Here is a 26,446-nt window from a genome sequence, read left to right on the forward strand (position 1 = left end):
GATATTGAGAAATTAAACAGTAACTTTCAGTTAAATGTTAAGTTAATTTTATAAAGATTCAGATACAGTAACTCACTCACCTGCCAGCAGTCACTGCCCCCCTCACCCAAGGTCACCACCTTGCAACTGTCCACAAGATTATAAGAAATAGCAATAGGAGTTGGCTGTTCAGCCCTTCGAGCTTGATCTGCCATTCAATTGAATCTCAGCTGATTGGATATTCCTTATGCTTACTTTCCTGCCCTTTCCCTGTAACGCTCGCTTCCCCTACTGATCAAGAATCTCAGCTTTCAAAATACATAGACTCTCAACTCTCAGAAGAAATTCCTCATCTTAGTCTTAAACCAGCACCCCTTTATTCTGAGACTATGCAGTCTGTAACTAGACTCTGCCATGACTGGAAATATCCTCTCGTCAATTACCCTGTCAAGCCTCTTAAGAATCCTGTATGTTTCAATAAGATCACCTCTTTCTTCTATGCTCACAGCAGTAGAGTTCCACTTTTGCTCATAAGACAGGTGTTATCCTAGTGGAATTTCTCTGAACTACCTCCAATGAAACAATATCATTCCTTAAATAAGGGAACAAAAACTGCTCACAGTACTTCAAATGTGATCTCACATGCTCCTTGTACAATTGCAGTAAGACTTCCCTACTCTTCTACTCTAACTCCCTTGAAACAAGGGCCAACATTCCATTAGCCTTCTGGATTACCGGCTGCACCTGTGTGCGAGCTTTGGCATGTTTCCTGCACAAGTAACCCCAAGTCCTTGCGTTGCAGCTTTCTGCAGTTTATCCCCATTTAAATATTCTTTTTGTCCAAAACAAACTTCACATTTTCCCCATATTATACTCTATTTGCAAAATATTTGCCTGCTTAACCTATCAATATCTCTCAGTAAAGCTGGTTTCCCTCTTACAACATACCTTTCTTTTGTTATCTGCAAATTTGGCTACTGTACATTCACTTCCTCCCTCCAAGTCATTAATATACATTGTAAACAGTTGCAGCCCCAGCGCTGATCTCTGTGGAACCCCACTGGTTACAAGTCGCCAACCTGAAAAAAACCCCTTATCCCCACTCGCTGTCTCCGGCCCATGAGCCAATTCTCCACCATGCCAATGCACTACCTCTAATCCAGGGGCTCTTATCTTATGACTTAATGTCTTGAGAGGTACCTTGTCAAATGACATCTGCTGGTTTCCCTCTACCAACTTTGTTAAGACTTCCTCAAAAATCCTTAATATATTAGCCTGACATGATTTCTCTTCCATGAGGCCATGCTGACTTTGCTACATGAGAATATCATTTTCCAAATGTTCTATTCTATGCCTCTTTTTAAAAAGTACAAGCCAGAAACCACTAACTTTATGTAAGGAATTAACTGTCATTCCACCCAAAAATCAGAATCAATACAACACAAAAACAGACTTCTAACATCTCTTCACATAATCACTTGTCACTCTATTATTCCCACTTCTATGCAATTAATTATTCTCTTGAAACTAAATGCTGGGCAATGTTTCATCAGTTTGTGGAAGAAAATTTCACATCCAAACTACTCAACTTATTTTCTAACATTAATTTCAGAGTATGTTTAAATTAGTGCCATTGTTATAACCTCACTGATCAGCATAAATAATTCATCACTGCACAAACTAAAATAACCTTAATGGTCTCCATTAAGTCACTCCAAAACGTTCACATTTTTCACAACTGTAATTCCACATTATGGTAACTTCTAAGTAAACCAATCTCACGCTTCTTTGGATGCTGTTATGTCTATGCTGAAAATGTGTTGCTGGAAAAGCGCAGCAGGTCAGGCAGCATCCAGAGAACAGGAGAATCGACGTTTCGGGCATAAGCCCTTCTTCAGCCCTTCCTGACCTGATGCTGCCTGACCTGCTGCGCTTTTCCAGCAACACATTTTCAGCTCTGATCTCCAGCATCTGCAGTCCTCACTTTCTCCTGCTGTTATGTCTATGTTTTACAAGATGTTGTAAACTATGTATTACTAAGTAACAAACAAAATTACTTTGTCGTCTTGTGTGGTTATATCGATTCTGTGGCTCCAGAAACAAAATCAAGAGACCATGGCATAGTGGCAACATCAGTGGCCTAGTTCCTCAGACACTTAGGCTGATGGTCTGGGAATTTAAATTTAATCTAAATTTACTCTAATATTAAAAAAAAATCAAGCATCAGTAATGGTGCCCATGAAACGACAGAATATGGTAAAAGCCCATGTGATTTACAAATGTACTTTAGAGAAAGACATCTGCTCACCTTACCAAATGACTAGACCCACAGCAATATGGTTGTGTCTCAATGGCTCCCAAGGGCAAGTCAGACAGGGCATTGCTTGTGATATCCACATCACATGAATAAATAAAAATAGCACCTCTGCTCACTAAGAACTGCCTTTCCCTATTCTTACTCAAAATTTTATCTTTTCCTACACTGAATTGCAGGTGCCATTTATCTGCTCAATTAGCTTATGTTTCCATGCACTCCTGCAGTCTTTAACAAATGTGATATCTCAAATTAACATCAAAATTTTTAATTTTCCATTATTTGTCCTAAAGCCCAGCTTACTACAACATGAATAGTGTGCATCAGTATTAAATAATGAGTGAAGTTGTCTTCATGTTGGTGGAGTAACTGTAAATTGGTTTTGCATTCATCTTTTTCAAAATAACAAAATTCTGCCTGATAAAACATGAAAGATGAGATACACTACACAGAATGCTAGTCTCTGTTCCTTTTACTAGCGCCTGAGTTATATACAGTAAATAATTAAGCAGTGGTCAGTTTCTCCTAAAGTTGACTCAGATGTTTGGCCAAAACATCCAAACTCATGATACTTAACACCACTTGTTGCTGAAGTCAAAAGTGCCCTCATGCCAACCTACCTAACTGAATGATAGCACACCACTAATGATAGCTGCTCTGCTCCACAAGACAACATGATATCAAGGTTACTACCATAATAGTCTGTGTGGCGGTGCTGCAAATCTCACTAATATGGCAACATTATATTCAGGATGAGCAGTGAGATTACAGACCAGACAAATAATTTTATGGCCGAGAGCTCCTTCTAATCCAATGTTATTTTCTAGCTACATATTTTTAACATCTGCTTAAACTTAATAAACAAACAGAAGAAAGCCTAGCATGTGGCACCAGGAGAAAGACAAAGTTGTAAAATACAAAAAAAAATCAGTTTCTTGAGGATCTGAATATTTATCTCAAAACAAACAAACGCAAGAACTGTAGATTTCAACGCCAACCCTACCAGGTTTCTGAATAGAAACAATTTTGTACTGCACCACAAAACATCTCCCATCAGAACTTGAAATACAATAAACCTGGCACAAACTTTGTCATCAAATATGGACAAAAGAATGGACAGACTAGCCTGTACTGCAAACATGAATGAAACTCCCATGAATTTTGCTAGACATTCATTGCATAATTAAAGTGAAAGAAGTATTAATGAAGACAACTGATCACAATAGTAGGTTCACAGAAACACAGTCACGTATGTTTGATATGACAAAACTCAAGCCAATAGTGATAGACAAGAGGAAAAAACCCTCAGAAAATAGGGAAGTCAATCACAACCATGATAAAGGATGGTTGTATGGATGAAGGTGGCTTGGCAAACATGGTTAATAAAGTCTGATGCTTCTGACCTGGTCATAGAGAAATCAAAAGCCTTCTCATTTGGATACAGGTTTGGATCACACCTTGATTTTGCTAAAGTTTACAGCAGTGATTCATGGTGTGACCAATCCTGTCTCTCTGAACAAGTACTTCAAAAATGGCATTTAAAAAAAAGTAGCATGACTGGATGATCAGAGAGATGTTCACCAAGGGAAGAGGATTGGGACCTCAAGGTTAACAATTCTGTGGCAATTCATTGTAGCTTTCTAGTACAAAATTAAAATGGAGATGGCATTCATGGGATATCTAATGCACTTCACAACAAGATGAAGAAAGTTTGAGAGATTCTTTTGTCCTGAATAAAGGGAGTGAGTGAAATTGCATAAAATGTTTTTTTTGTATTTTTGATGAGTTGAATGAATTTAGCTTACAAAAAACCAACTTCTAAAGATTAAAAACAATTTAAATACTTTCCACTCAGTTCGCACTTTTTCATGAGGTGGGGTGACAGAACAGCATCCAACATAGCTACTGCTATAGCAGGGCAATGAGAATGCAGATTCCATACTCTCCAGAAGTGTTACACATGTAGAAACCAACCCCTATTTCTTAGCTAAAAACTGAGTCTTAGAAATTCAACTTTTCTAAGTACAAGCTGGAAGACACTGTTAATTAGTATAAAATGATTAATTTCACTGAAATATGACAAAGACCCAAGGAAGAAAAAGATTAAGAATACAAAACTGTTAGTTCTAGCTACACAGATACAACTGTATCTTGAAATAACATGCCACATCAGTGTAGGTCAGATGACTGGTGCTGACTGCTTCCCTACCAAAGGTGCTACACAGGCCTATCCATTGTGACCAGAATTCAGACAATAACCAATATAAACACTACTACAAGAACATTGTCAACTTCAAGTATTGCAAATAATTGATTAATTTGATGTAAAAGCAAATTTTGAAAAGAAGGATGCTTACATCCTCACCCCACAGCGTAGTAGAGACAATTTTTCCACTCATATCCAACAAATAAACATTCCTCTTGGATACTTCTCGATTGTTTGACTTCACTGTTATCTTAGTGACATCTTCAAATGACTTGCAGACTCCAATTACATCTGGAAAGAGCCATTTAAAAAGTGACAATGAGAAATTCTACAACAATAGATTATTAGAATACAGCAACCAATTCCCACAAGACACTGGAAAATTTAGTACAATGGGTGAAATACAGAGTACTTAGTGGCCAACAATTGATGTGGGCTGAAAACTGTTTGTTCCAACTTCAAGTCAAAATTGAAGCAGAGACCTTTTCTGAAATAACTGCTCAGCTGTTGAATACAGCCAAGGCAAAGGTTGATACATTTTTAGGCTACTCAGGGAATCAGGAGTCCAAGGTGAAAGTGAAGCTCAAGTTGAGGATCAGTGCATTAAACAGCAGAACAGGTCTGAGGGGCCACAGTCAATTCTTTGCTCTTAATTTTGAAAAAATGGGCGGGGGGATTGGATAGGATTTCATGAATTTTGATATGTAGTAACATTACTATGTACCACTTCAACACTAAGTTGTGCTTGCAAAGAGCAGGATGAGGCATCCAAAAAGTACCATGAGCAAAACCATACATTACAAATGTTAGAACTATATAGAACCTGCCCTTTAAAAGTCTCTCACCAAGCATTGTATCCTTGTTTTTATTTTCCAGCTGATCTATTGGTACAAACTCAAATTGGACTGTTGGCAAATCATCTGAGTCATCACAAGGGATCACAGTGGTCTCATTAGTAAAAGTCATTTCATAATCATTCTTCACAGATGTATACTGTTTATTGGCTGTCTTCAATGTTCCTTTTGACACATAATATACCTGGAATTACAAAGCAGAAGCATTTAATCCAACTGTTTTAAACCACTAACAATAATTCACAGCTTTTCTCTCCCCATATCAAACCTCAAATTTAATGACAAAATTATAATCAGACAAAGTAACTCAACAGTTAAATGCACAAGTTTACCACAACTATTCTTATGACTTGTTTCAAGTGTAATTTCTTGCGTGTGTCTTTTTTGGGATAACTTTTGCATCTCCTTCCAATCTCCACATGCCTCTGGCCAAAAAGGAAGCACCACAGCTCAATTAAGACATCCTGTCTGGTCTACGTAACAGGCTTGAGGTGTTGAGTTGGTCATTCTTTACTGTATGACAAACCTCATCTAATTGGCAGATGCCTGATCCTCAGCCAAAACTGTGTAATTAAGGAAGCAAAAGAAACAAATAAAAGTGACCCACCACAAATATTGTGATGCAACATGTTCAGTCAGTATTTTTCATCAGATTAGACTAAAGTAGAAAATAAATGGATTCTGGATATTGACAAACTCAGGCATTTTCTTAGCAAATCTATGGCTTCCAACAAATGCAGTTTATATATATGTTATTAGACGATGTGTTTCAATTTTATACTCTGATTTACAATAGAAATGGCAATAAATTTTAAAACGGATACTCAAGACTGAGATCAATCAAAATTACCTGTCCAATGTCATTTGATCCATGTGCCTGTACTGATGCCTTAATCTCAAATGGAGATAAATATTCTAATAGATACTATGCTTCTGTCTTGTTATGTTACTTGGCTCATAATCCAGGAACCCACTCAGATGATTCAGAAGCACAAGTTCAAATCTCACTATCTCAGCAACAGCATGAATATCTTCATTTTAACACGAGTTTCCTTTTAAATGATTGCCTCTGACTAAATAGCAACTAACTCCTTCATGCTTCTTGTAAAAAGTACACATTTTCTGTTTGGCTCCTCAAAATCTTCATAATTTTGAAAACTTAGATCAGTATAAATTTCACTTCAGTGAAAGTCTTTCCTTCAGAATATTGACCGATCATTTGAAGGGTTCTATACACAGAAGAATCACCCACAAGAAAATTCAATTTGAGTTCACTCACTGAAGAAAATCAAATTGGAGGACAGTGTTCATGCTCTGAATCGTTGCATGATTAGCTTTGCTGCAGTTTTGGTAAAAGAATGGTTATCACAGATTGAAGACATTGCTGTGTATTTGGAAGATGTTTATCCCCACTATCAAGCCATCCCTTAACTCAAAATAATGGTTGAAGAGGCAAAGTGGAGAAAAGGATCAATTCCTGAACTTACAATTTGCTCAGCAGCATGAGACTTTTCTGCTCTTCAGGCAGTTGACAAACCAGCAAAAACCAGCAAGATACCCAATCTGGATATGGTGTCCCAAAGCACTTTCCAGCGGACTGTATCAAATGCCTTGGTGAGACTATAAAAGTAATGTAGGGATAGGGTGACCAGCCCCAAGTCATGGTCCACATAGGTACCAACAATATAGGTAGAAAGAGGAATAGAGCTGAGAGCTAGAACAAAGAGTTTGTTACCTGTGCCACGTGATAACAAGGTGAGCAACAGGGCGAGACATCAGCTGAACATGTGGCTGCAGGGATGGTGCAGGAGGGAGGGATTCAGGTAAATGGATTATTGAGGCTCATTATGGGGAAGATGGGACCTCTACAAACGATGTTCTTCACTTGAACCAGAGGGTACTAATATCCTGGATGGGAAATTTGCTACTGTTTTTCTGGTGGGTTTAAGCTAGCTCTGCAGGGGGATGGAAACCTGTTGTGTAGTTCCAGTACACAGCATTGAGTAGGGAGGACATGGACAGGATTTCACAGGAGTACGCTGGCAGACAGCAAGCTGGTTCGAAGTTCCAGGAGTATCCAGAATAAGCTTGCAGCATGGATAGGTACCTGGGACTTTGATGTTGTGGCCATTTCAGAGACATAAATAGAGCAGGGTGAGGAATGGATGTTGCAGGTTCCAGGTTTAGATCTTTCATTAAGATCAGGGAAGGTAGTAAAAGAGGGGGAAATGTGTGGCTTTGTTAGTCAAGGACAATATAACGGCGGCTGAAAGAACCTTTGACGAGAACTCGTCTACTGAGGTGGTATGGACTGAGGTTAGAAACAGAAGAGGGGAAGTCACACTGCTGCGAGTTTTTTTTAAAATGAGGCCTCCACACAGTTCCAGGGATGTGGAGGAGAGGATTGGCAAAATAATTCTGGGTAGGAGTGAAAGGAACAGGGTGGTCATTGTGGGGGACTTTAACTTCCCCAACATTGACTGGAAATGCTGTAACTCTAGTACATCAGATGGATCAGTTTTTGTCCAATGTGTGCAGGAGGGTTTCCTGACATAGTATATCGAAGGGCTGACAAGGGGGGGAAAAAAAGGGGGTAGGCCACACTGGATCTGCTACTTGGTAATGAACCAGGCCAGGTGTTTGATTTAATGGTAGGTGAGCATTTTGGAATGTGACCATAATTCGGTTAGGTTTAGTTTAGTGATGGAAAGGGATAGGTACATGCCACAGGGCAAGAGTTATCGATGGGGGAAGAGCAATTATAATGCAATTAGGCAAGACTTAGGATGCATAGAATGGGGTAGCTTAATGCAGGGGAGGGGGACAATTGAAATGTGGAGCTGGTTTAAGGTACAGATATTGCGTGCCCTTGATACATATGCCTCTGTCAGGCAGGGAGGAAGTGATAAGGTAAGGGAACCATGGTTTACTGAAGAAATTTTATCTCTGGTTAATGAAAGAGGGAGACGAGATGGTTCAGATGAGGTGATGAAGGGATAAAAGGATGACTAGGGTAGGAATAGGGCCAGTCATGGACAAAAGTGGGAAGTTGTGTGTGGACCCTGTGGAGATCGGAGAGGTGCTAAATGAATATTTCTCAACTGTTTTCACTCAGGAAAAGGAGAATATTGTACAGAAGACTGAGATACAGGCTGTTAGACTAGAAAGGATTGAGGTAAGTAAGGAGGAGGTGTTATCAATTCTAGGAGGAGTGAAAGTGGACAAGTCCACTGGGCCGGATGGGATTTATCAGAGGATTCGCTGGGAAGCTAGGGAGAAGATGGTGGAGCCTTTGGCCTTGATCTTTGAGTCATTATTGTCTACAGATTTAGTACCAGAGGATTGTAAATGTTGTGCCCTTGTTCAAGGGCAGTAGAGATGACCCAGGTAATTATTGACCAGTGAGCCTTAAGTCTGTTGTAGGAAGAGTTTTGGATAGGACTGCAACAGATAGATTTATAATCATCTAGCAAGCAACAATTTGATTTCAAATAGTCAACATGGTTTTGCATCAAGGGCAGGTCATGTCTCATTGAGGTTTTTGAGAAGGTGACCGATCACATGGATGAGGATAGGGCAGTTGACAAGGTGTAACTGGACTTCAGTAAAGCCTTTGATAAGGTTCCACATGGTAGACTTTTGGAGAAAATGTGGAGGCACAGGATTGAGGGTGATTTGGATTAGAAACTGGCTTTCTGTAAGAAGGCAACAAGTGGTAGTTGATGGAAAATATTCAGCCTGGAGTCTGGCTAGTGTGCCACAAAGATCTGTTTGTCATTTTTGTAAATGACTTGGACACGGGCATAAATGGATGGGTTAATAAGTTTGCAGATGACACTAAAGTCGACAGAGTGGAAGAATGTTGCAGGGGACTTGGATAAATTGCAGAATTGGGTTGAGAGGCGGCAAATGGAGTTCAATGCAGCTAAATGATTCACTTTGGGAAGAATAACAGGAAAGCAGAATACTGGGTCAATGGAAAGATTCTTGGTAGTGTGGATGTGCAGAGGGATCTTGGTGCCCATGTACGTAGATCTCTGAACGTTGCCACCCAGGTTGATAGTGCTGTTAAGAAGGCACACGATGTGTTAGGTTTTATTAGTAGAGGGATTGAGTTCTGGAGCAGTGAGGTCAAGCTGCAAATGTACAAAATGCTAGTGCAGCCTCACTTGGAATATTGTGTACAGTTCTGGCCGCCCCATTACAGGAAGGATGAGGAAGCTTTGGAAAAGGTGCAGAGGAGATTTACCAGGATGTTGCCTGGTCTGGAGGGAAGCTCTTATGAGGAAAGGTTGAGGGGACTTGGGTCTGTTCTCATTGGAGAGAAGACGGCTAAGAGGGGATTTAAGAGAGACATACAAGATGATCAGAGGATTAGATAGGGTAGACAATGTGAGTCTTTTTCCTAGGATGATGACATCAGCTTGTACGAGGGGGCATAGCTGCAAACTGAGAGGTGATAGACTTAAGATAGATGTCAGAGGCAGGTTCTTTATGCAGTGTGGAAGGGCATGGAATGCCCTGCTTGCCAATGTACTTAACTCAGCCACATTAGGGGCATTTAAACATTCCTTGGATAAGCATATGGATGATGATAGGATAGTGTAGGGCTTAGATTAATTCACAGGTCGGCATAACATTGAGGGCCGAAGGGCCTGTTCCGCACTGTATTGTTCTATGCTCTAATCATTTTTGTTGGATTCACCCAGTACAACAATCATGGGCCAAATGTTTCATTTCCTTTAGGTGACAAGAAGAATGGAGGTTAAAGAATTATTTATGCAAAGTCCAAAAATCAGATAATTGTGATCACCTCTTATAATTATTCAACCCTTGCCATTATGTGGGGAGAAGCCTAATGACAAATTTTGCATCTCTTTCATTACACAACTCAGCAGAATTAGCGTCTACCTGTTAGGAATAGTCAATGGCCCATCACTTCACCCACTGCAAAATGGCAAAGCTTCAGCTTTATAGGTGTCATTTTAGCAGACAGGGTCAGGCAGTAGTTTTTGTCTTATAATCATACTTGAATGCAAAAGGCAAGCAGGCAGCTTGTGGCACAAAGAGTCTGCAGCTTACACAGCAAACCAACTGTACATGTGAGAATGAGTATGGCAATAAATGGAAAGGAGAGTTCAGGCATGCTGAATGGGGTAAGGTTGTTTTCCAAAGTCAGGCTGAATGCCATACCACTCCAGGATAGTTGGTCCCAGTCACAGACACCATTGATCAGATGTAAGTCAAGAGATCATTGCCATTTGAATCAGGAGATTGAGCCAGTCAGTCTTGAAAGTTAAGGAAAATCAGTCTAGTCATTGCTAGTCCGTCTGAGGGATGGACTGGATTCAGTTGCAGCTGTCCTCCAAAGTCTGGGAATGGGCCACCATAAGGAGTGAAGCGCAAAAAAAGTGAGTATTTCAATTCAGCAGTTGATAGCGAGGGGAATGCACTGTTGCCTCCAAATGTGTACTCATTTGACTTCAGTAAGGTCTGAACTCAACAAAATTTCAATTGAACAGTTTTAGTCACCGCACTCCTATTCTTGAATGCGACTTGGCCAAGTGCAAGAGAAATTCTACCTGCAATGCTTGCAGGTATTTGAACAAAGATTGTAAAAGGGCTTGACAGAGTAGATGTGGAAAGGTTGTCTCCCCTGTGGGGAAGTGTAGACCAGAGAGTTTAATCTCAGTCTAAGGGGTCATCCATTTAAAACAGATATTAGGAGGAATTTATCCTCCAAGTGTAGTGAACCTGTGGAATTCTTTACTTTTGAGGGCTTTGGAGTGGGTTTTTAAGCATATTCAAGGTTGGAATGGACAGATTTTTAATTACTTATGGAATCAGGTTTTATGGGGACAAAGGTAGGAAAATGGAGTTGAGGATTATCAGCTCATCCATTCTCTCACTGAATGGCAGAGCAGACGCAATGGGCTGAATAGTTTATGTGTTTGCAAGTAGAATTTCTCTAATACTTCGTCCAGGTGTCACTGAAGAACAGGAGTGTAGCGGGGACAACTGTTGTATTGAACTTTTTTTGAGTTGCAGATGTCTTTGTTGTCAGTCACTTCATATCGTAGTGTGTAACAGGTTGAGCTGGTACACACGTAGGCAGTCTACAAGTTTCATATGAAGTTAAACTGCCTTTTGACTTGAATTGGATGAAAAGCTCACCACTATTAGCTTTCAAAATACACAGGGAAACAGCAGTGGTTTAGAGAACCTGTTACATTAGTGAAAGCAAGTCACCCAGTTATTTACACCTTTTGGGGGGGGGGGAAATAAAGTTTGGTGCAAGAATCACTGTAATGGCTTTGCATAGGTAAGAGGCAAAGTCAACACGAGGTCAGGTCCAGTGTCATCTAAAGTTTGCGTAGGTCCGGAACACATGAAAGCCACGAATTTGCAAACAGTGTGGGAGCAAAACATGCCCTGCCCCATGTAACAGTAGGAAAGACTGCCGGAAACTGAGAGTTCACCCTCTCTGTTAAACTCATGACATATCATTCCCCTGACTTTCATACTTGTATCACATTTAGACACTTTGACAAAGAAATGCCCACAGGGAGGGCACACAATATCTTATCTCAACAAAAAATCTTTAACCTCTCCCAAGAAAGTCAATTAATTAATTTGTACTGTTGGATTCAAAATTAAAGTGGGGGAGGGGTAAACCCTCATTCTGATAGAATTGGGTCTGTTTACAATCACATATGTTACACTTTGAAAATTAGGAACACCAAGCTGTAGATTTACAATGCACCTTAGTGTGGATGCAGATTTTACAGTTGCAAGTGTAAATCAATTCCCATAACAAAGCTATTTTCCTTTACATAAATGACTGTTAGAGATACATTTCAAGCTCCATCTGAAGTAAAGCTCAAGATCACTGTAATATAACAAGATTATTGAATGTACAAGCATCCGCCTGCTACAGCTGCCTTCACTTTGGAAGCAAATTGCTTGTGTACAAATCTGAGTATTTGCCAGAAAACATCTTGGGAGTATAAACACAATGTACTAAGTGTTGTCATGTGTTTCTGAGGACAACACGGGGCTCTTTACCTTATTCACTTCAATAAGTGGGAAGTACTTATCCACCTGCTCAGTGAAAGCTGTGGCTCTAATTTCACCCTGCAAAACAAAACAATTCAAATCAATAGAAATTCTGCATCTAGTTAAGGATGATTCCTGCATCAACATCAAAACTATATATGATTTGTTAACTGCAAACATCAATAAGCTTCAGCAGGTTCTGTGGCACTCCATTATATCTTACTCATGGTCCTTCCAACTGGTGTGAAGGACACAATTTCTCTATCAGGAACTGCCTCAGAGGTCTCAGCTAGATAAAGAAATTACTATGCAGGGAAGCTACAGGTGAAAAACCATGCTCAATTGTGTGTCAGTAGGACAGCCTAGCTTATGTGATTTTGTGCTTAACGTAATTCATTAAAAAAAAAATCAATGCTGCCAAACTATTCCATTAAACAGTCAGCTTTGAGACAAATTGCTTCCATTTACTTTTTAAATTAAAGTTTATTGTATTTTAACAAGTGGTACAGTGGAATCTATTTTAGATATTACTGTTCTTTCAACCACACATCTCTTGATGTTTTGGTGGAAAGAATTAACAAGAGACCAGAAAAATACTCATTTATAGAGTGTTTGGTGAATAAGATTTAGTAATAAATACTAAATGTCAAAAATTGTGAATAATTAACAATGGAAAAGAAGTGCAGTGACTTTTAAACCAAAAAAGCTCTTTAATTTATAGCTCACCCATGTGGCTATGTACAAGTACTAGGACCTTTCAAAAGTGGACATTTTTATTTAACGATGGAAAAATGCTATTTATAATTTTTTAAAATCATTGGATTACACAGACCCAAATCAATATTTCTTTGTGCATACATCCACTAATATGTGGGACTGGAAAATGATCCCAAAACAGCATCATGTTATGGTAAGAATATTATGCTTAAGCAGCCAAGAATCAAATATGTTGCCAAGTGGGAGGAAATCATTGCTGCAACCAGAGGAGAATGAACAAACAAATTTGCAGATGCAACAAAAAAAAAATCAGTCTGCCATCATAAATTGATGAACAAATGGAGTGTAGAGTTAAAGTACCATAATTATAGATGGTTCAAACCAAGACCGCTCCGTAGAAATGTTAAGCATTGCTTCGCATGAGGTCCACTGAACTTACTACGTTACCTAGTACGGTAATGAAACGTCTGGAAATGAACCTTTCAGCTCAGCGAGCAAACCCATATCCAGAAATATTACGATCATGGTTTAAAAAAGCAATAATAACCAAAATAGCAGATTAAAACAAATTTCATTACATAGTAAAACAAAGTTCTGAAAAATAAATGGTGTTAAATCCATTCTTCCAGATTATAGCCAGAGAGATAAAGATGAAAACCAACCTGACGTTTAAATGCTGAAGCGACACACAAATACAGATGAGATGCAACATAATTCAGAGTTCCTTCACAGGGAAAATTATTCAACATCACTGATCATATTTGAAGTTTAAACAGGGGAAATAGCTTCAGGTCTATTAGATACTGGAAATTGCACGTCATAAGTATATTCCATTATCCAGTTTCTGCAGAATCTGTAACTTGTGTTAGATCAGCTGATGAAATAAGAAACAAAATCCTATGGCTTGAAACAAGCAGATATTCTAGAATAAGATGGCAGGGTTGAACACTGTGAAGCCAAAGACAGAAGTAGCAGTAGTTTGGAAGAATTGCTTCACCAGTGAAGAAAATGTAGATTTTATTGCCACATGGAGTGGACAGAACAGAAATGTGGGCCTTTCAAGGAAGTCTTGATAGACAAATTGAAGAATGGAATAGAGGGATATGCAGGATGACAAAAAAAAATGATTCAACAGAGTATACTGTGGCATATACCAAATGACTGGCTCGTGTGCTGTAGACATGCAAGTGCTTAGTCATGCCAAACTCTATCTTGTATTAATCAAAAAAAATGCAAACTAAATTCCAGAATCTTAACTTAGAAGGATTATCCCACTCAATTATCTTCTGAATAGAAATACAATGGCTGCCCTGTATGTGTAAACATTCAAATTACTCCAGGAAACGTCAGATTTTGTTGTATAATTCATTGCAGTCTTATGTTTTATGATTAGATGACCCAGCCAGACCGTACATTTATTTAAACTCTTTACTATACTAAAGACAAAATTATTTGAATTCCGAACAGTCGGGTACAAATTGCATTCCATACAATTCTCTGAAGTTCTAAGGTCAAGTGCTTAATGGAGACTGTGATCTGCAGTATTAACTAAGTGCCTTCCCCAACGGATATGTAGTTTCTGCTCAATTTTGGTCATTAAAAATTTTGCTCTCAAAATACGTTGCAAATGCACTCAAAGCAGCCTGACAGCTTAAATATTCCAGAACTGAAACTCAAAAGTTACAAATATTCCTAGTTGGGATTTTACAGATAAGGAGAATTTTTTTTTTTGAGATTCTTGGACCCAAATGCACTGACAAGAGGATGGATCACTGTTAAGAACATGCAGCAAATAATACGGAATTAACTGATCCTTAGGCAGTGCGGAGAGTACAGCCATTCAGCACCTCTGATCTATGTCAGTATTTATTTCTGCAGATTCTTCTTCAATGCATCTCAGGTATTTGCAGGATTTCCACTGGTAGTAAGGTCAACATATTCTCATCATTCTCTGGATTTAGAGGTTTTGACTGAATTCTCAGATATAGCTGCAACTGTCTTAAATTTCTTCTCTTGAATTCAGGGTTGCAGGAAAAAGGCAGGTAAGCAGAACAAAATGAGTTGTTCTTGCAGAGACATGACAGACCAAATGGTCACTTGCTGGATAACTACTCTAATGTTTCTATTTTATAACTGACGCTAGTAATGATTAACTGCTTGCGAGCCAAGGATGACAGGTTCTGTAATCAGTCAGTGGAGAGTTAGTTAATCCATGGTTTTTCTGTAGTATGCAAAAGCATCCACAAAACAGAAGTTAACTGCTATAGCATGAAGAAGACAGGTCTTTCCACACTTGACTGTTTTGACAATAAGGTCTGAATGAGTACAACCGTGACACTGCCTCAATCAAATAAGCCAGTTTACAGTCATTTCTTGGATCCGTGATTAAGAGATAGAGGGAGGTTGTTTTACCACATTGACCATGCCACCTATTGATACAGAAATCAAGTGCATCTCAATTCCCCACTCTAGTCCTGGAGCTGTGCTTTTGTTTCCCCTCAGTATCTAGCTAATTTGCTTTGCTTTGTCCAACATGACTAACTGGGCAAAGTATCAAAGGGCAAAGCTATTCACACAATACTTATTCAATGAGTTACCATTACCAAAAAAAAAATCGAACACCACAAAATATTAAACTTCAAACATTTTAAAAATCATTGATGTACCACCCCCACCCTCCCAAGTCAAGGATGGCACAGAAGTGCTGCAGAGAATGTAAACAGCTAGATTTGTGGTTCATTTTGAGACCAATGACAAAGGAAGAAAGAAAGATTGGGTCTTACAAGCATACTTCAGGGAATTAGGTAGGAAACTGAATGCAAGATTTCAAAAGGCATTAACTTCCAAATTGCACTAGGTGCCATGCACAAATGCTTAGATGAATACAGCAGATGAATGCAGGCTGGAGACATGGTGCAGGATGTATGGAAGTAGATTCCTGAGGATATGGAACCATTTCTGGGAGAAGCAAGACCTCTAGAAGTTGGTCAGATGACAACTGAACAGGAATGGGACCATCCTCAAACGAAGGTTTTGCTAATGCAGTTTGGGTGAATTTAAACTAGGTTGGCAGAGAGTTAGGACCCTGGCAGGTAGTTTAGAGGGAAGATAAGCTGGGATGGAATCATAAGCTAAAATGCAAGTGAACGAGCCTGAAGGCAGAAAAAAGTGATACATAAGAAAGAAGTGATTTTAGCAATACCCAATAGAATATATTCAAAAATAAAAGGATGCTGAGGAATAAAACAGATGAATAAAGGGCAGGTAGGCACGTGGGAGCACTTAACTGAGAACTGGCTGAAAGATGGGCAGGATTGGCAGTTCAACATTCCTGGTTACAGAGCGTTCAGACAAATCAGAGATTTGTCAGGAGAGAAGCAGAGTTTGCAATATTGATTAAGGAATACAGAGGGATGGTATCCTGGAAGGACTATCAAGGCTAGCCATATGGGTAGAAGTTGTCAAAAAAAGGGACAAACATTTCATTGGGTGTGTATCATATGACCCCAACAGTCAGGGAGACAGAGGAGCAAATGAGTCATCAAATTTCAGAAACGTTTGAGAATAAGCTAGTGAAAAATAATTTTGACTATCCAAATTTTAAGTGGGATTATTTTAATGTGCAAGGTAGGAGGGAGAAAATTCCAAAATTTCATGCAGGAGAACTTTTTTTTTAAGCTAGTATGTAGAATGGGGAAGTGGCAGTGCTGGACCATATGTTCACAAGTATGAGCTGGCAGGTGGACAGCCTCTCAGTAGGGGAGCATTTTGAATACAATGAGTACAACTCAGTTAGATTTTGGATAGTTATAGAACATGATAAAGATAGATCAGGAAAGTAATTTCTACAGTGGGCAGGGGGACTAATGTTAGTGAAGATACTGTACAATTTGATCCAAGTGAACTGGGAGAGTAGCTATATGCAGATAAAACTGCTTCTCACTGTTCTGACACTACATTTAGAACAAACAAGGAACTGCAAAAAATGGCAGTTAGACCAAAATTGGAATATCACATGCAGTTCTGTTCACCACATTATAGGATGTGATTGCTTTAGAGAAGATGCAAGGGCAATTTACCAGGATGTTGCCTGTGCTGAGGTGTCTTGAGCCATGAGGAAAGATTGGTTAGACTGTCCTGTTTTCCTTGGAGCAGTGAAAGTTGACAGGGGGCCTGTACACGATTATGATGGAGATAGGTAGATAGGGTAGCTATGAAGGCATTTTTTCCACCCCATTGTGAGAGGGGTCAATATCTAGGGGCAGAGTTAAGGTAAGAAGTAGATGGCTAAGAAAGTGGGGGAGACAAGAATGTTTTTCGCTCAAAGGGTGATGGGAGACTGGAACTCTCTGCCCCAAGGGATAGTTGAGTTAGAATCCATTGAGACATTAAAGAGAATTTTGATATTCAATTTTGTCACTGTAGCCTCTCAGAGGAAAATGAGACTCGTGCAATCAGATTTTTGTTGACTAGCATGGATATGATGGGCCGAACATCCTTGTTCTGTACCATATGATTGTATGCATCGTGACAAATGGTACAGCTGCTAAAATTATACTATTAGCAGAGAAAAATAAATTCTGCAGGCCCAATAAAGTCTCCATAAAATGTTGAGAGAGACAACTGCACTAGATCAACTAAGAGACTTCGACTGTTTTTTTGCAGATATTTTTGGCTAGGCAGTATGAAAATGATATCTGAAAGGTGGTTTGTCAAATCAATTAGAATGCATCTCTAAACTTCTCTGTTAAGTGCAATAATCAGGATGGCCTGAAATCTAATATTGGATCAGGTCAGGCTGTGCCAACTATAGAAAAATCAAATTATGTCAGGTCTTCAGAAACCATTGGACAGTTTGGTGCCACGCTGTGAAATCTTCGGCCTGTACAGTGTTCTAACATACAAACGAGTATTTAAAAAATTAGCAACAAATCATTTTAAATAGTATATTGGATTTTTTTCCAAAAAGCCTTAGTAATAAACCCAACATGGCTAATAAAAAAATTAAAATAAATCAATACACAATTTTAAAAAGGTTTAAAAAGTAGGTCCATCAGGTCGATCAATAAGTTGACTTTAAAAAATGCTCTAAGTATGAACAGTCCAAACAGAGATGGATTGATTTGGCCATCATATACAAAGATCTCCCTCAAGGGCTCATGAAGCAACAATAACAGGAAAGTCTGCCCCCTGCTGATTATGAAGCAGTTTACTGGGACTCTCTCCTAGTGGTCAATAAACAAAACAACACAAACATTCACAGGAGGATTCTTACACTTTCATCCAGCAGCTCAATGGAAAATAGCTTTCCCTCTCCACGGGAGTTGCTCCACGTTCTAATTTGACTCTTATTGGTAACACGAGCCCGAATTGTCCACCTAGGGAAAAGGCAAGATTTAATACAACCTTTTTATGTCACAACTTAAGCCAACTCAAAAGAATAGACTCTTGTGCAGAGACTATACCTAACAACTTTGTTAATACTCTGGCACAACCACAAAAATCAATTTTGAGAATAATCTGAAATGGTTTGTTACTTGCTAAACAATGCAATGCATTAATGTGATAGCAAAAGAAAAGCAGGATTTTTTTTCTGTGCTCTGTATATCTTAGAAACTTCCTTCAAAGTTACTCATATCCAAGCACTTTTGTAATATATTTATGTCCATAATGTACCCTGAGCTGAAAGCATTACACTTACAAATTAGAGAGGGGAAAGAAAAAGGAAGCAGAAGAAACTGTTTTACTCATCCAATGTGGAATACTGCAACTACCGCGTATTTTATAGCATATCTGATTTAACAAAAAGCAAATAAAACACTGACGTTACCTGCCAAACCCAAGTCTAACCCAAAGAATCACTCATCTACTGACAAAATCAAATGCCTGCTATGAAGTACAAATTCTAATGAAGTGACAACCAACTTTTTTAGGAGTTTCATACATCTCTGGAACCTTGCAATACTCACTGAGTTTGGCTAACCACTGGCAGTCATGGTTTCTGAAATCTAGATAGTAAAATCTAGAAATTCTCAAAAAAACCCTCAAAACAACAGCTAAAACTTACCTCTGACTAAGTGTTTGGTTACCTGCCCTGAGTTTATCCGCCATAGCTCAGTCTCTTTTTATGAAACATTTGCAGTACTATTATATAAACATAATGTCATGTTGCTAATGCATCTTTTGGATAAATGCAACTTTTAAACTGAAGAAACTATACAGACAGTATGACGACCTAAGATATTAATACGAAAAACAAATTCATGAATCACAATTTAAAATCAATATTTGAATAGTGAAGTTAAAACTGTATACATTGCCAGCTGCGGCTCAGGAGATGCACAATTGCATCAATTTCTGGAGGTTGCAGGTTCATTCCAGAGATGTGAACAAGAAATTCAGGTTGACATTTCTCACAAAATGATGCAATGACATAGTTGCACCTGTTTTTGGAAAATATTAATCTAATGCTCCATTTATCCTTATGAGGTCTAAATGACACTATGGTACCATGTTGAACACAAAAATGATGAACACAGTGCATCTTTCAAAAGGAAAGATTCCAAGAAGCAAAATAGGCAGATTAAACAACTAGAATAACAAAGTAAATAACTTCAAAAGTACTGAGAGATGCTCCTGATACATATCCAAAAATGGGAGTAACAATTGGCTTGAAAAGTAAATCATGCCTAAAGTCCTTTCAGAATACTATGGAGGCATATAGCTTTTGAAAAAAAAAAGATAAAATTCATATTAAGGCTCACTGAATTAACAACAATGATAGAGTTGAAACGATGACTAGCTTAATAAGGGATTCAGAGGGATTCTATAGCAAGAAATATTGATCTTCATAGGTTCTCATAACTTATGGTTTTTAAACAAATGCCTTCTATGGGGAGTGGAGTACTAAAATCAACATTTTGCTTCAGTTGTGCACAGCCTTTGTTAAATTACATCAGTTTTAAACAAAGAATTTTAATAAAGTGCCTTAGAGAGGTCATATTTCAGATTCACCAGATTGTTTTGTTATCAGGCTCAAACTTAAAAGGACTAGTTGCAGAAACTGGTCTATATTGTTTTCCATTTGAGGTGCTGATCAAATCAAGGTCTGAAAAAGGTTAGAAAGATTAACAGATCTTTGTGTGTCAACTTCTTTACCTCTGTTCAGAAAGCCAGAGCAAAGGGGTGTAAACTAAAGATTGAGTTGGGTCATTTATAAATGAAATCATGAAATATTTAGTGGAACCTGGAACCCATCAAGACAGATGATTAAAAATATACTTGAAGTTTGGCCATTTCCAAAGTATGGTGTTTTAGACTTAAAATTAACAAATATATTGGAAGAGTTTCATAAAAAAAGATGGCAAAAAAAAACTTATCAGGGCAAAATGAGAATGACAAATATATTTAATCAGCACTGAATACTGTTGGTAGGGGACATTATTTAGAACCACAAAATAACAGGTAAAAAAAGATGTAGTTGCAATTTCATTATCTGGTGATACAGCTGTTAATTTATTTAAATTAAACAGATCTCCCGAGCTGCTGCTGGCACTAAAAGTGACAATAGCTTGGTGTCATGCTCCACACAAAGCACTATATAACAATGACTACATGCTTGACAACCTTCTTCCGACAGGCATAAAGAGTGACTGCTTTGAGGATAACCGCTGCCAAAACGTTTAACCTGGTTTGTTCGCTTAAGGCTACACAGGGCCACTGAAGCACATCAGACTAGATAAATGTTCTTTTAACTGCTTGATTACCAAATATATAGAAATGCACCAAATTAGGAACTTTCCAAGATAATTTGATTAGGGATAGTCAACACGGTTTTGTGAAGTTAGGTCATGCCTCAGTAATCTTACTGAGTTCTTTGAGAAGGTGACAAAACAGATGGATGAAGCCAAGGTGGTTGATATGGTGTATATGGACTTCAGTAAGGCGTTTGATAAGGGTCCACATGGTAGGCTATTGCACAAAATAGAGTTTCAGGATTGAAGGTGATTTAGTATTTTGGATCAGAAAGTGGCTAGCTATAAGAAGACAGAGGGTGGTGGTTGATGGGAAATGTTCATCCTGGAGCTGTTACCAGTGGTGTGTCACAAGGATGTTTTGGAGCCACTGCTGTTTGTCATTTTTATAAATGATCTGGAGATGGGCGTAGAAGGATAGGTTAGTAAATTTGCAGATGATACTAAGGTAGGCAGAGTTGTGGACAGTGTCCAAGGATGTTGTGGGTGAGAGGGACTTCGACAACCTGCAAAGCTGGGCTGAGAAGTGGCAAATGGAGGTTAATGCAGAAAAGCGTGAGGTAGTTCACTGCGGAAGTAGTAACAGGAATGCAGAGTACTGGGCTAATGGCAAAATTCTTGGCAGTGTAGATGAACAGAGATCTCTTTATCCAGGTTGATAGGATTGCTCAGAAGACATATGGTGTGTTGGTGTTTATTGGTAGGGAGATTGAGCTTTAGAGCCAGAAGGTGATGCTTCAGGTGTACAAGACACTGGAAAGGCCGCACCTGGAGTACTGCGTGCAGTTCTGGTCACTGCATTACAGGAAGGATGTGGAAGCTTTGGAAAGGGTTCAGAGATTTACTAGGATGTTGCCTGGTATGGAAGGAAGGTCTTACAAGGAAAGGCTGAAGGAATTGAGGCTGTTTTTGTTGGAGAGAAAGTGGACAGGTGACTTAATTGAGACGTATAAGATAATCAGAAAGGGTTGGATAGGGTGGACAGAGACAGCCTTTTTCCTCAGATGTTCAAGGCTAACACTACAGGACAATTTTAAATTGAGGGATGATGATAGATTTAGTTCAGAGATCAAGGGTAGTTTCTTTACTTAGAGTAGTAGGGGTGTGGAACAGCCTGCCTCCAACAGTAATAGACTCGCTAACGTTAAGGACATTTAAATGGGCATACAAATGGATAATAATGGAATGGCGTAGGTTAGAGGGCATTAGATTAATTTCAAAGGTTGAGGCAACAGAGGGCCAAAGGGCCTGTACTACGCTGTAACATCCTATGTTCTAGTTAGACTTTCAAGGCAGAGGGATAGTTGAACGTTTTCAAAAGAGAGATAAAGCAGAAGTCAACTGCAGTTCCTGTTTTCTCCCAACTCAGGAGTACATTTACTGGATCTTGATGTTTAAAATCAGCAGCTGCTTGTAAATACTGAGCACCCCTGCTTGAGAAGAGACCAGCTTTACAGGTAAACACAAAGTAATGGGCTTTTCTTCCATTTCCTAAAAATAAAGTAAATTGTGACTTAGAATTAGACTTCATTCACACCTGATTTTTGCCCAAACATCAAATGACAGTTTCATTAGTGTCAGATCATCTCCATAGAGTCATAATGGCTCAGAAGGCAACCATTTGGCTCTTTTATAGGTCAATTCAGATAGTTGCATTTAAGCACACTATCCCTGTAATCCAGCAAGTTTATTTCTTCCAAATGCCCACCCAATTTCCTTCTGAAATCATCAATTGCCTAACTTCCAGCAATGAGTTCCAGGCCATTACCACTCACTGTGTAAAAGGTCCTTCCTCACATTCTTCCATATCTTCTGATTAAAAATTTAAATCTGTATGCCCTAGTCCTTGTACCATCTGCTAATGTGAAGACCTTTTCTTTGACACATATGGTAAGACACAAAATAACTAGCTGGCATAAGACTCAAGAAACTGCAGAAAATTTCTCTATTCTCTAGAATATAGAAAAGACAAACAGCAAATGCTAGTTTGATTCTGAAGTGATTAAATATTTGGTTACCGAAATCAGAAATGGCTGGAAAAACTCAGGTCTGGCAGCGTCTTGGGTCAGATAGCCTTCAGGCGATCTAAACCAAATATTTAACAAAAAACCAAAGGCCTGCGGATGTTGGAAATCAGAAACATCAAATTGCTGTAAAAACTCAGCAGTATAAACCCAACTCACTTTGGACAGAAAGCAAAGTTAACATTTCACCAGATCCAGTGGCCCTTCTTCAAAACTGATTATAGATAGGAAAAGGTAGGTATATGTGCTAGAGGTGGGGTAGGGGGGAAAAGAGTAAACAATAGGTGAAGATGGAGCCCAGGTAGAGAGATAAACAATTGAGTAGACAAAACGAATTAGTACAGGTCTGCCTGGCAGAATGAATAGCTGAAAATGTGTTGCTAGAAAAGCGCAGCAGGTCAGGCAGCATCCAAGGAACAGGAGAATCGACATTTCGGGCATAGCCCTTCTTCAGGAATGAAGAAAGTGTGTCCAGCAGGCTAAGATAAAAGGTAGGAGGAGGGACTTGAGGGAGGGGCTATAGGTAGAGGGAGGTCAAGGTGAGGGTGATAGGCCGGAGTGGGGTGGGGCGGAGAGGTCAGGAAGAAGATTGCAGGTTAGGAAGGCGAGTTGAAATGCTGTGCCACAGGTTGGTTGGGTTGGTTCGTCCGGGTGGCCCAGAGGTGCTCTCTGAATCGCTCCGCAAGTAGGCGGCCTGTCTCCCCAATATAGAGGAGGGCACACCGGCTGCAGCGGATGCAGTAGATGATGTGGGTGGAGGTGCAGGTGAATCTGTGGCGGATATGGAAGTTTCCTTTGGGGCCTTGGAGAGGAGTGAGGGGGGAGGTGTGGGCGCAAGTGTTGCACCTCCTGCGGTTGCAAGGGAAGGTGCCGGGAGTGGTGGTTGGGTCGGTGGGGGGTGTGGATCTGACAAGGGTGTCGCGGAGGGAGTGGTCTCTACGGAAAGCTGATAGGGGAGGGGAGGGGAATATATCCTTGGTGCTGGGGTCTGTTTGGAGGTGGCGGAAGTGACGGCGGATGGTGCGCTGTACATGGAGATTGGTGGGGTGGTAGGTGAGGACCAGTGGGGTTCTGTCCTGGTGGCGGTTAGAGGGGCGGGGCTCAAGGGCAGAGGAGCGGGAAGTGGAAGAGATGCGGTGGAGTACATCGTCGACTACGTCTGACTCAAACTCAGCACCGCCTTCCTAACCTGCAATCTTCTTCCTGACCTCTCCGCCTCCACCCCACTCCGGCCTATCACCCTCACCTTAACCTCCCTCCACCTATCGCATTTCCAACGCCCCTCCCCCAAATCCCTCCTCCCTACCTTTTATCTTAGCCTGCTGGACACACTTTCCTCATTCCTGAAGAAGGGCTTATGCCCGAAACGTCGATTCTCCTGTTCCTTGGATGTTGCCTGATCTGCTGTGCTTTTCCAGCAACACATTTTCAGCTCTGATCTCCAGCATCTGCAACCCTCACTTTCTCCTCGAAGAATGAATAGCTGCTTGACATTGGTACCATGAGTTTCTGGTTGCCAGCCATTTCAATGCAACAAAGTATTCCCTGGTCAACATCTATGTCTTGAGTTTGTTACAGTGCTCCAGTGAAGATCAATGAAAGCTTAAGAACAGCACCTCATTTTCCACCTGGAAAGTCTGCAACCTTCTGGACTAGCCTTCTCCCATCTCCTTATCCCAAACCCCACACAAAAAGGCCCTGCTACCATAAACAGCTACTAACTGTCCCCATTAGCAGCTGGATAAAAGCAAATTACTGCGGATGCTGGAATCTGAAACCAAAAAGAGAAAATGCTGGAAAATCTCAGGTCTGGCAGCATCTGTAAAGAGAGAAAAGAGCTGACGTTTCGAGTCTAACTGACCCTTTGTCAAAGCTAAAAAAAGGGAGAAATAGGGAAGTATTTATACTGAGCTGAGAGAAGGTGAGTCATGGCTCCAGAAGCAAAGGTAGCAATAAAGAGGTGATAATAACAGTGCATAGAGAGATTATAGGGAGATTAGGAGCTGTAAATGACCTAGGTTGAAGTCAGTGCTATGTGACAAATTATGTGGGGGATGGGGAGGATGGGTGAAGCAGAGGCAAAATGGAAAACAGGGGAGAAGGGTAGCAAAGGGGGAAGAGGAGAGGAAAAAGGTGATGAGAGAGTGGGAAGCGAGCGAGCGAGAGAGAGAACGAGAGAGAGAGAGAGAGAAAAAAACAAGAAATAAGAGGTACAGAACTGAAAATTTTTTTTTAAAAAGATAAATAAAATAAATGAAATAAAATTATGGAGCAGAAAGAAAACAGAGGGGTCGAGATGGGATAATCTTCTGAAGTTGTTGAATTCAATGTTGAGACCAACAGGCTGCAACTTGCCTAGTCGGAAGATGAGATGCTGTTCCTCCAGTTTGCGTTGGGCTTCACTGGAACATTGCAGCAGGCCAAGGACAGACATGTGGGCATGGGAGCAGGATTGTGTGCTGAAGTGGCAAGCCACAGGAAGGTCTGGGACCTGATTGCGTACAGATTGAAGGTGCTCAGCAAAGCGGTCACCCAGTCGGCATTTTGTCTCTCCGATATAGAGGAGACCACATTGGGAGCAACGAATGCAATAGACCAAATTGAAAGAGGTACAAGTGAAACTCTGCTTAATCTGAAATGAGTGTTTGAGGCCTTGGATGGTCAGCATGGAAGAGTTAAAGGGACAGGTGTTGCACCTTCTGCGATTGCATGGGAAGGTGCCGTGTGTATGATGGGAGAGGTGTTAGGTGTGATGGAGGAGTGGACTAGGTTGTCCCGGAGGGAACGATCTCTGCGGAATGCAGACAGGGGTAGGGAAGGGAAGGTGTGTTTAATGGTGGCGTGTGTTGGAGTTGGCGAAAATGGCGGAGGATTATTCTTTGCATGTGAAGGTTGGTGGGGTGAAAGGTGAGAACAAGAGGGACCCTCTTGCAGCTCTTCACTCTCCCAGAATGACCTTTACCATCACCTCCTTCCACCCCAAGTGTATATATTTTCCTAGCTAATCAGCTTTAAAGAAGGGTCACTGGACCAGAAACGTTAACTCTGCATTCTGTCTACAGATAGCTCTAGATCTGCTGAGTTTTTACTGCAATTTCTGATGTGGTTTCTGATTTCCAGCATTCGCATGTCTTTGGTTTTTTTTGTTAAGATAGCCTGAAGGCTAAACGTCCAAGAACAGATCAGTGATCAAATTCTCTATGTATTTTTGTACTGCTCGGGGCAATGGAAATGTCATATGAAAAACAGTTTGTCAATTAGAATAATGTAATGTTATGTTATAGTAATATCCTATAATTCTGCAAGATTACCCTTGGGAGACAGGGATTAGAGCTGAAAATGTGTTGCTGGAAAAGCGCAGCAGGTCAGGCAGCATCCAAGGAACAGGAGAATCGACGTTTTGGGCACAAGTCTTTCTTCAGGAATGAGGAAAGTGTGTCCAGCAGGCTAAGATAAAAGGTAGGGAGGAGGGACTTGGGGGAGGGGCGTTAGAAATGCGATAGGCGGAAGGAGGTCAAGGTGAGGGTGATAGGTCAGACTGG

At 40.0% G+C, this 26,446-nt stretch overlaps 1 protein-coding gene across 1 annotated transcript in view; it reads right to left on the reverse strand.

The window, feature by feature from the left end:
* rpa1 (replication protein A1) overlaps positions 1 to 26,446 on the reverse strand; it is a 99,022-nt gene that overhangs the window by 36,255 nt on the left and 36,321 nt on the right. The window contains exons 8-11 of the mRNA XM_043718171.1: positions 18,402 to 18,504; positions 12,419 to 12,487; positions 5,345 to 5,537; positions 4,651 to 4,790 (exon numbers count right to left, since the gene is read on the reverse strand). Coding sequence (XP_043574106.1) covers positions 4,651 to 4,790; positions 5,345 to 5,537; positions 12,419 to 12,487; positions 18,402 to 18,504 — 505 coding nt within the window. The remainder of the gene's footprint in view (positions 1 to 4,650; positions 4,791 to 5,344; positions 5,538 to 12,418; positions 12,488 to 18,401; positions 18,505 to 26,446) is intronic.

Source organism: Chiloscyllium plagiosum, chromosome 28, assembly GCF_004010195.1.
Source record: "Chiloscyllium plagiosum isolate BGI_BamShark_2017 chromosome 28, ASM401019v2, whole genome shotgun sequence".
NCBI lineage: Eukaryota > Metazoa > Chordata > Chondrichthyes > Orectolobiformes > Hemiscylliidae > Chiloscyllium > Chiloscyllium plagiosum.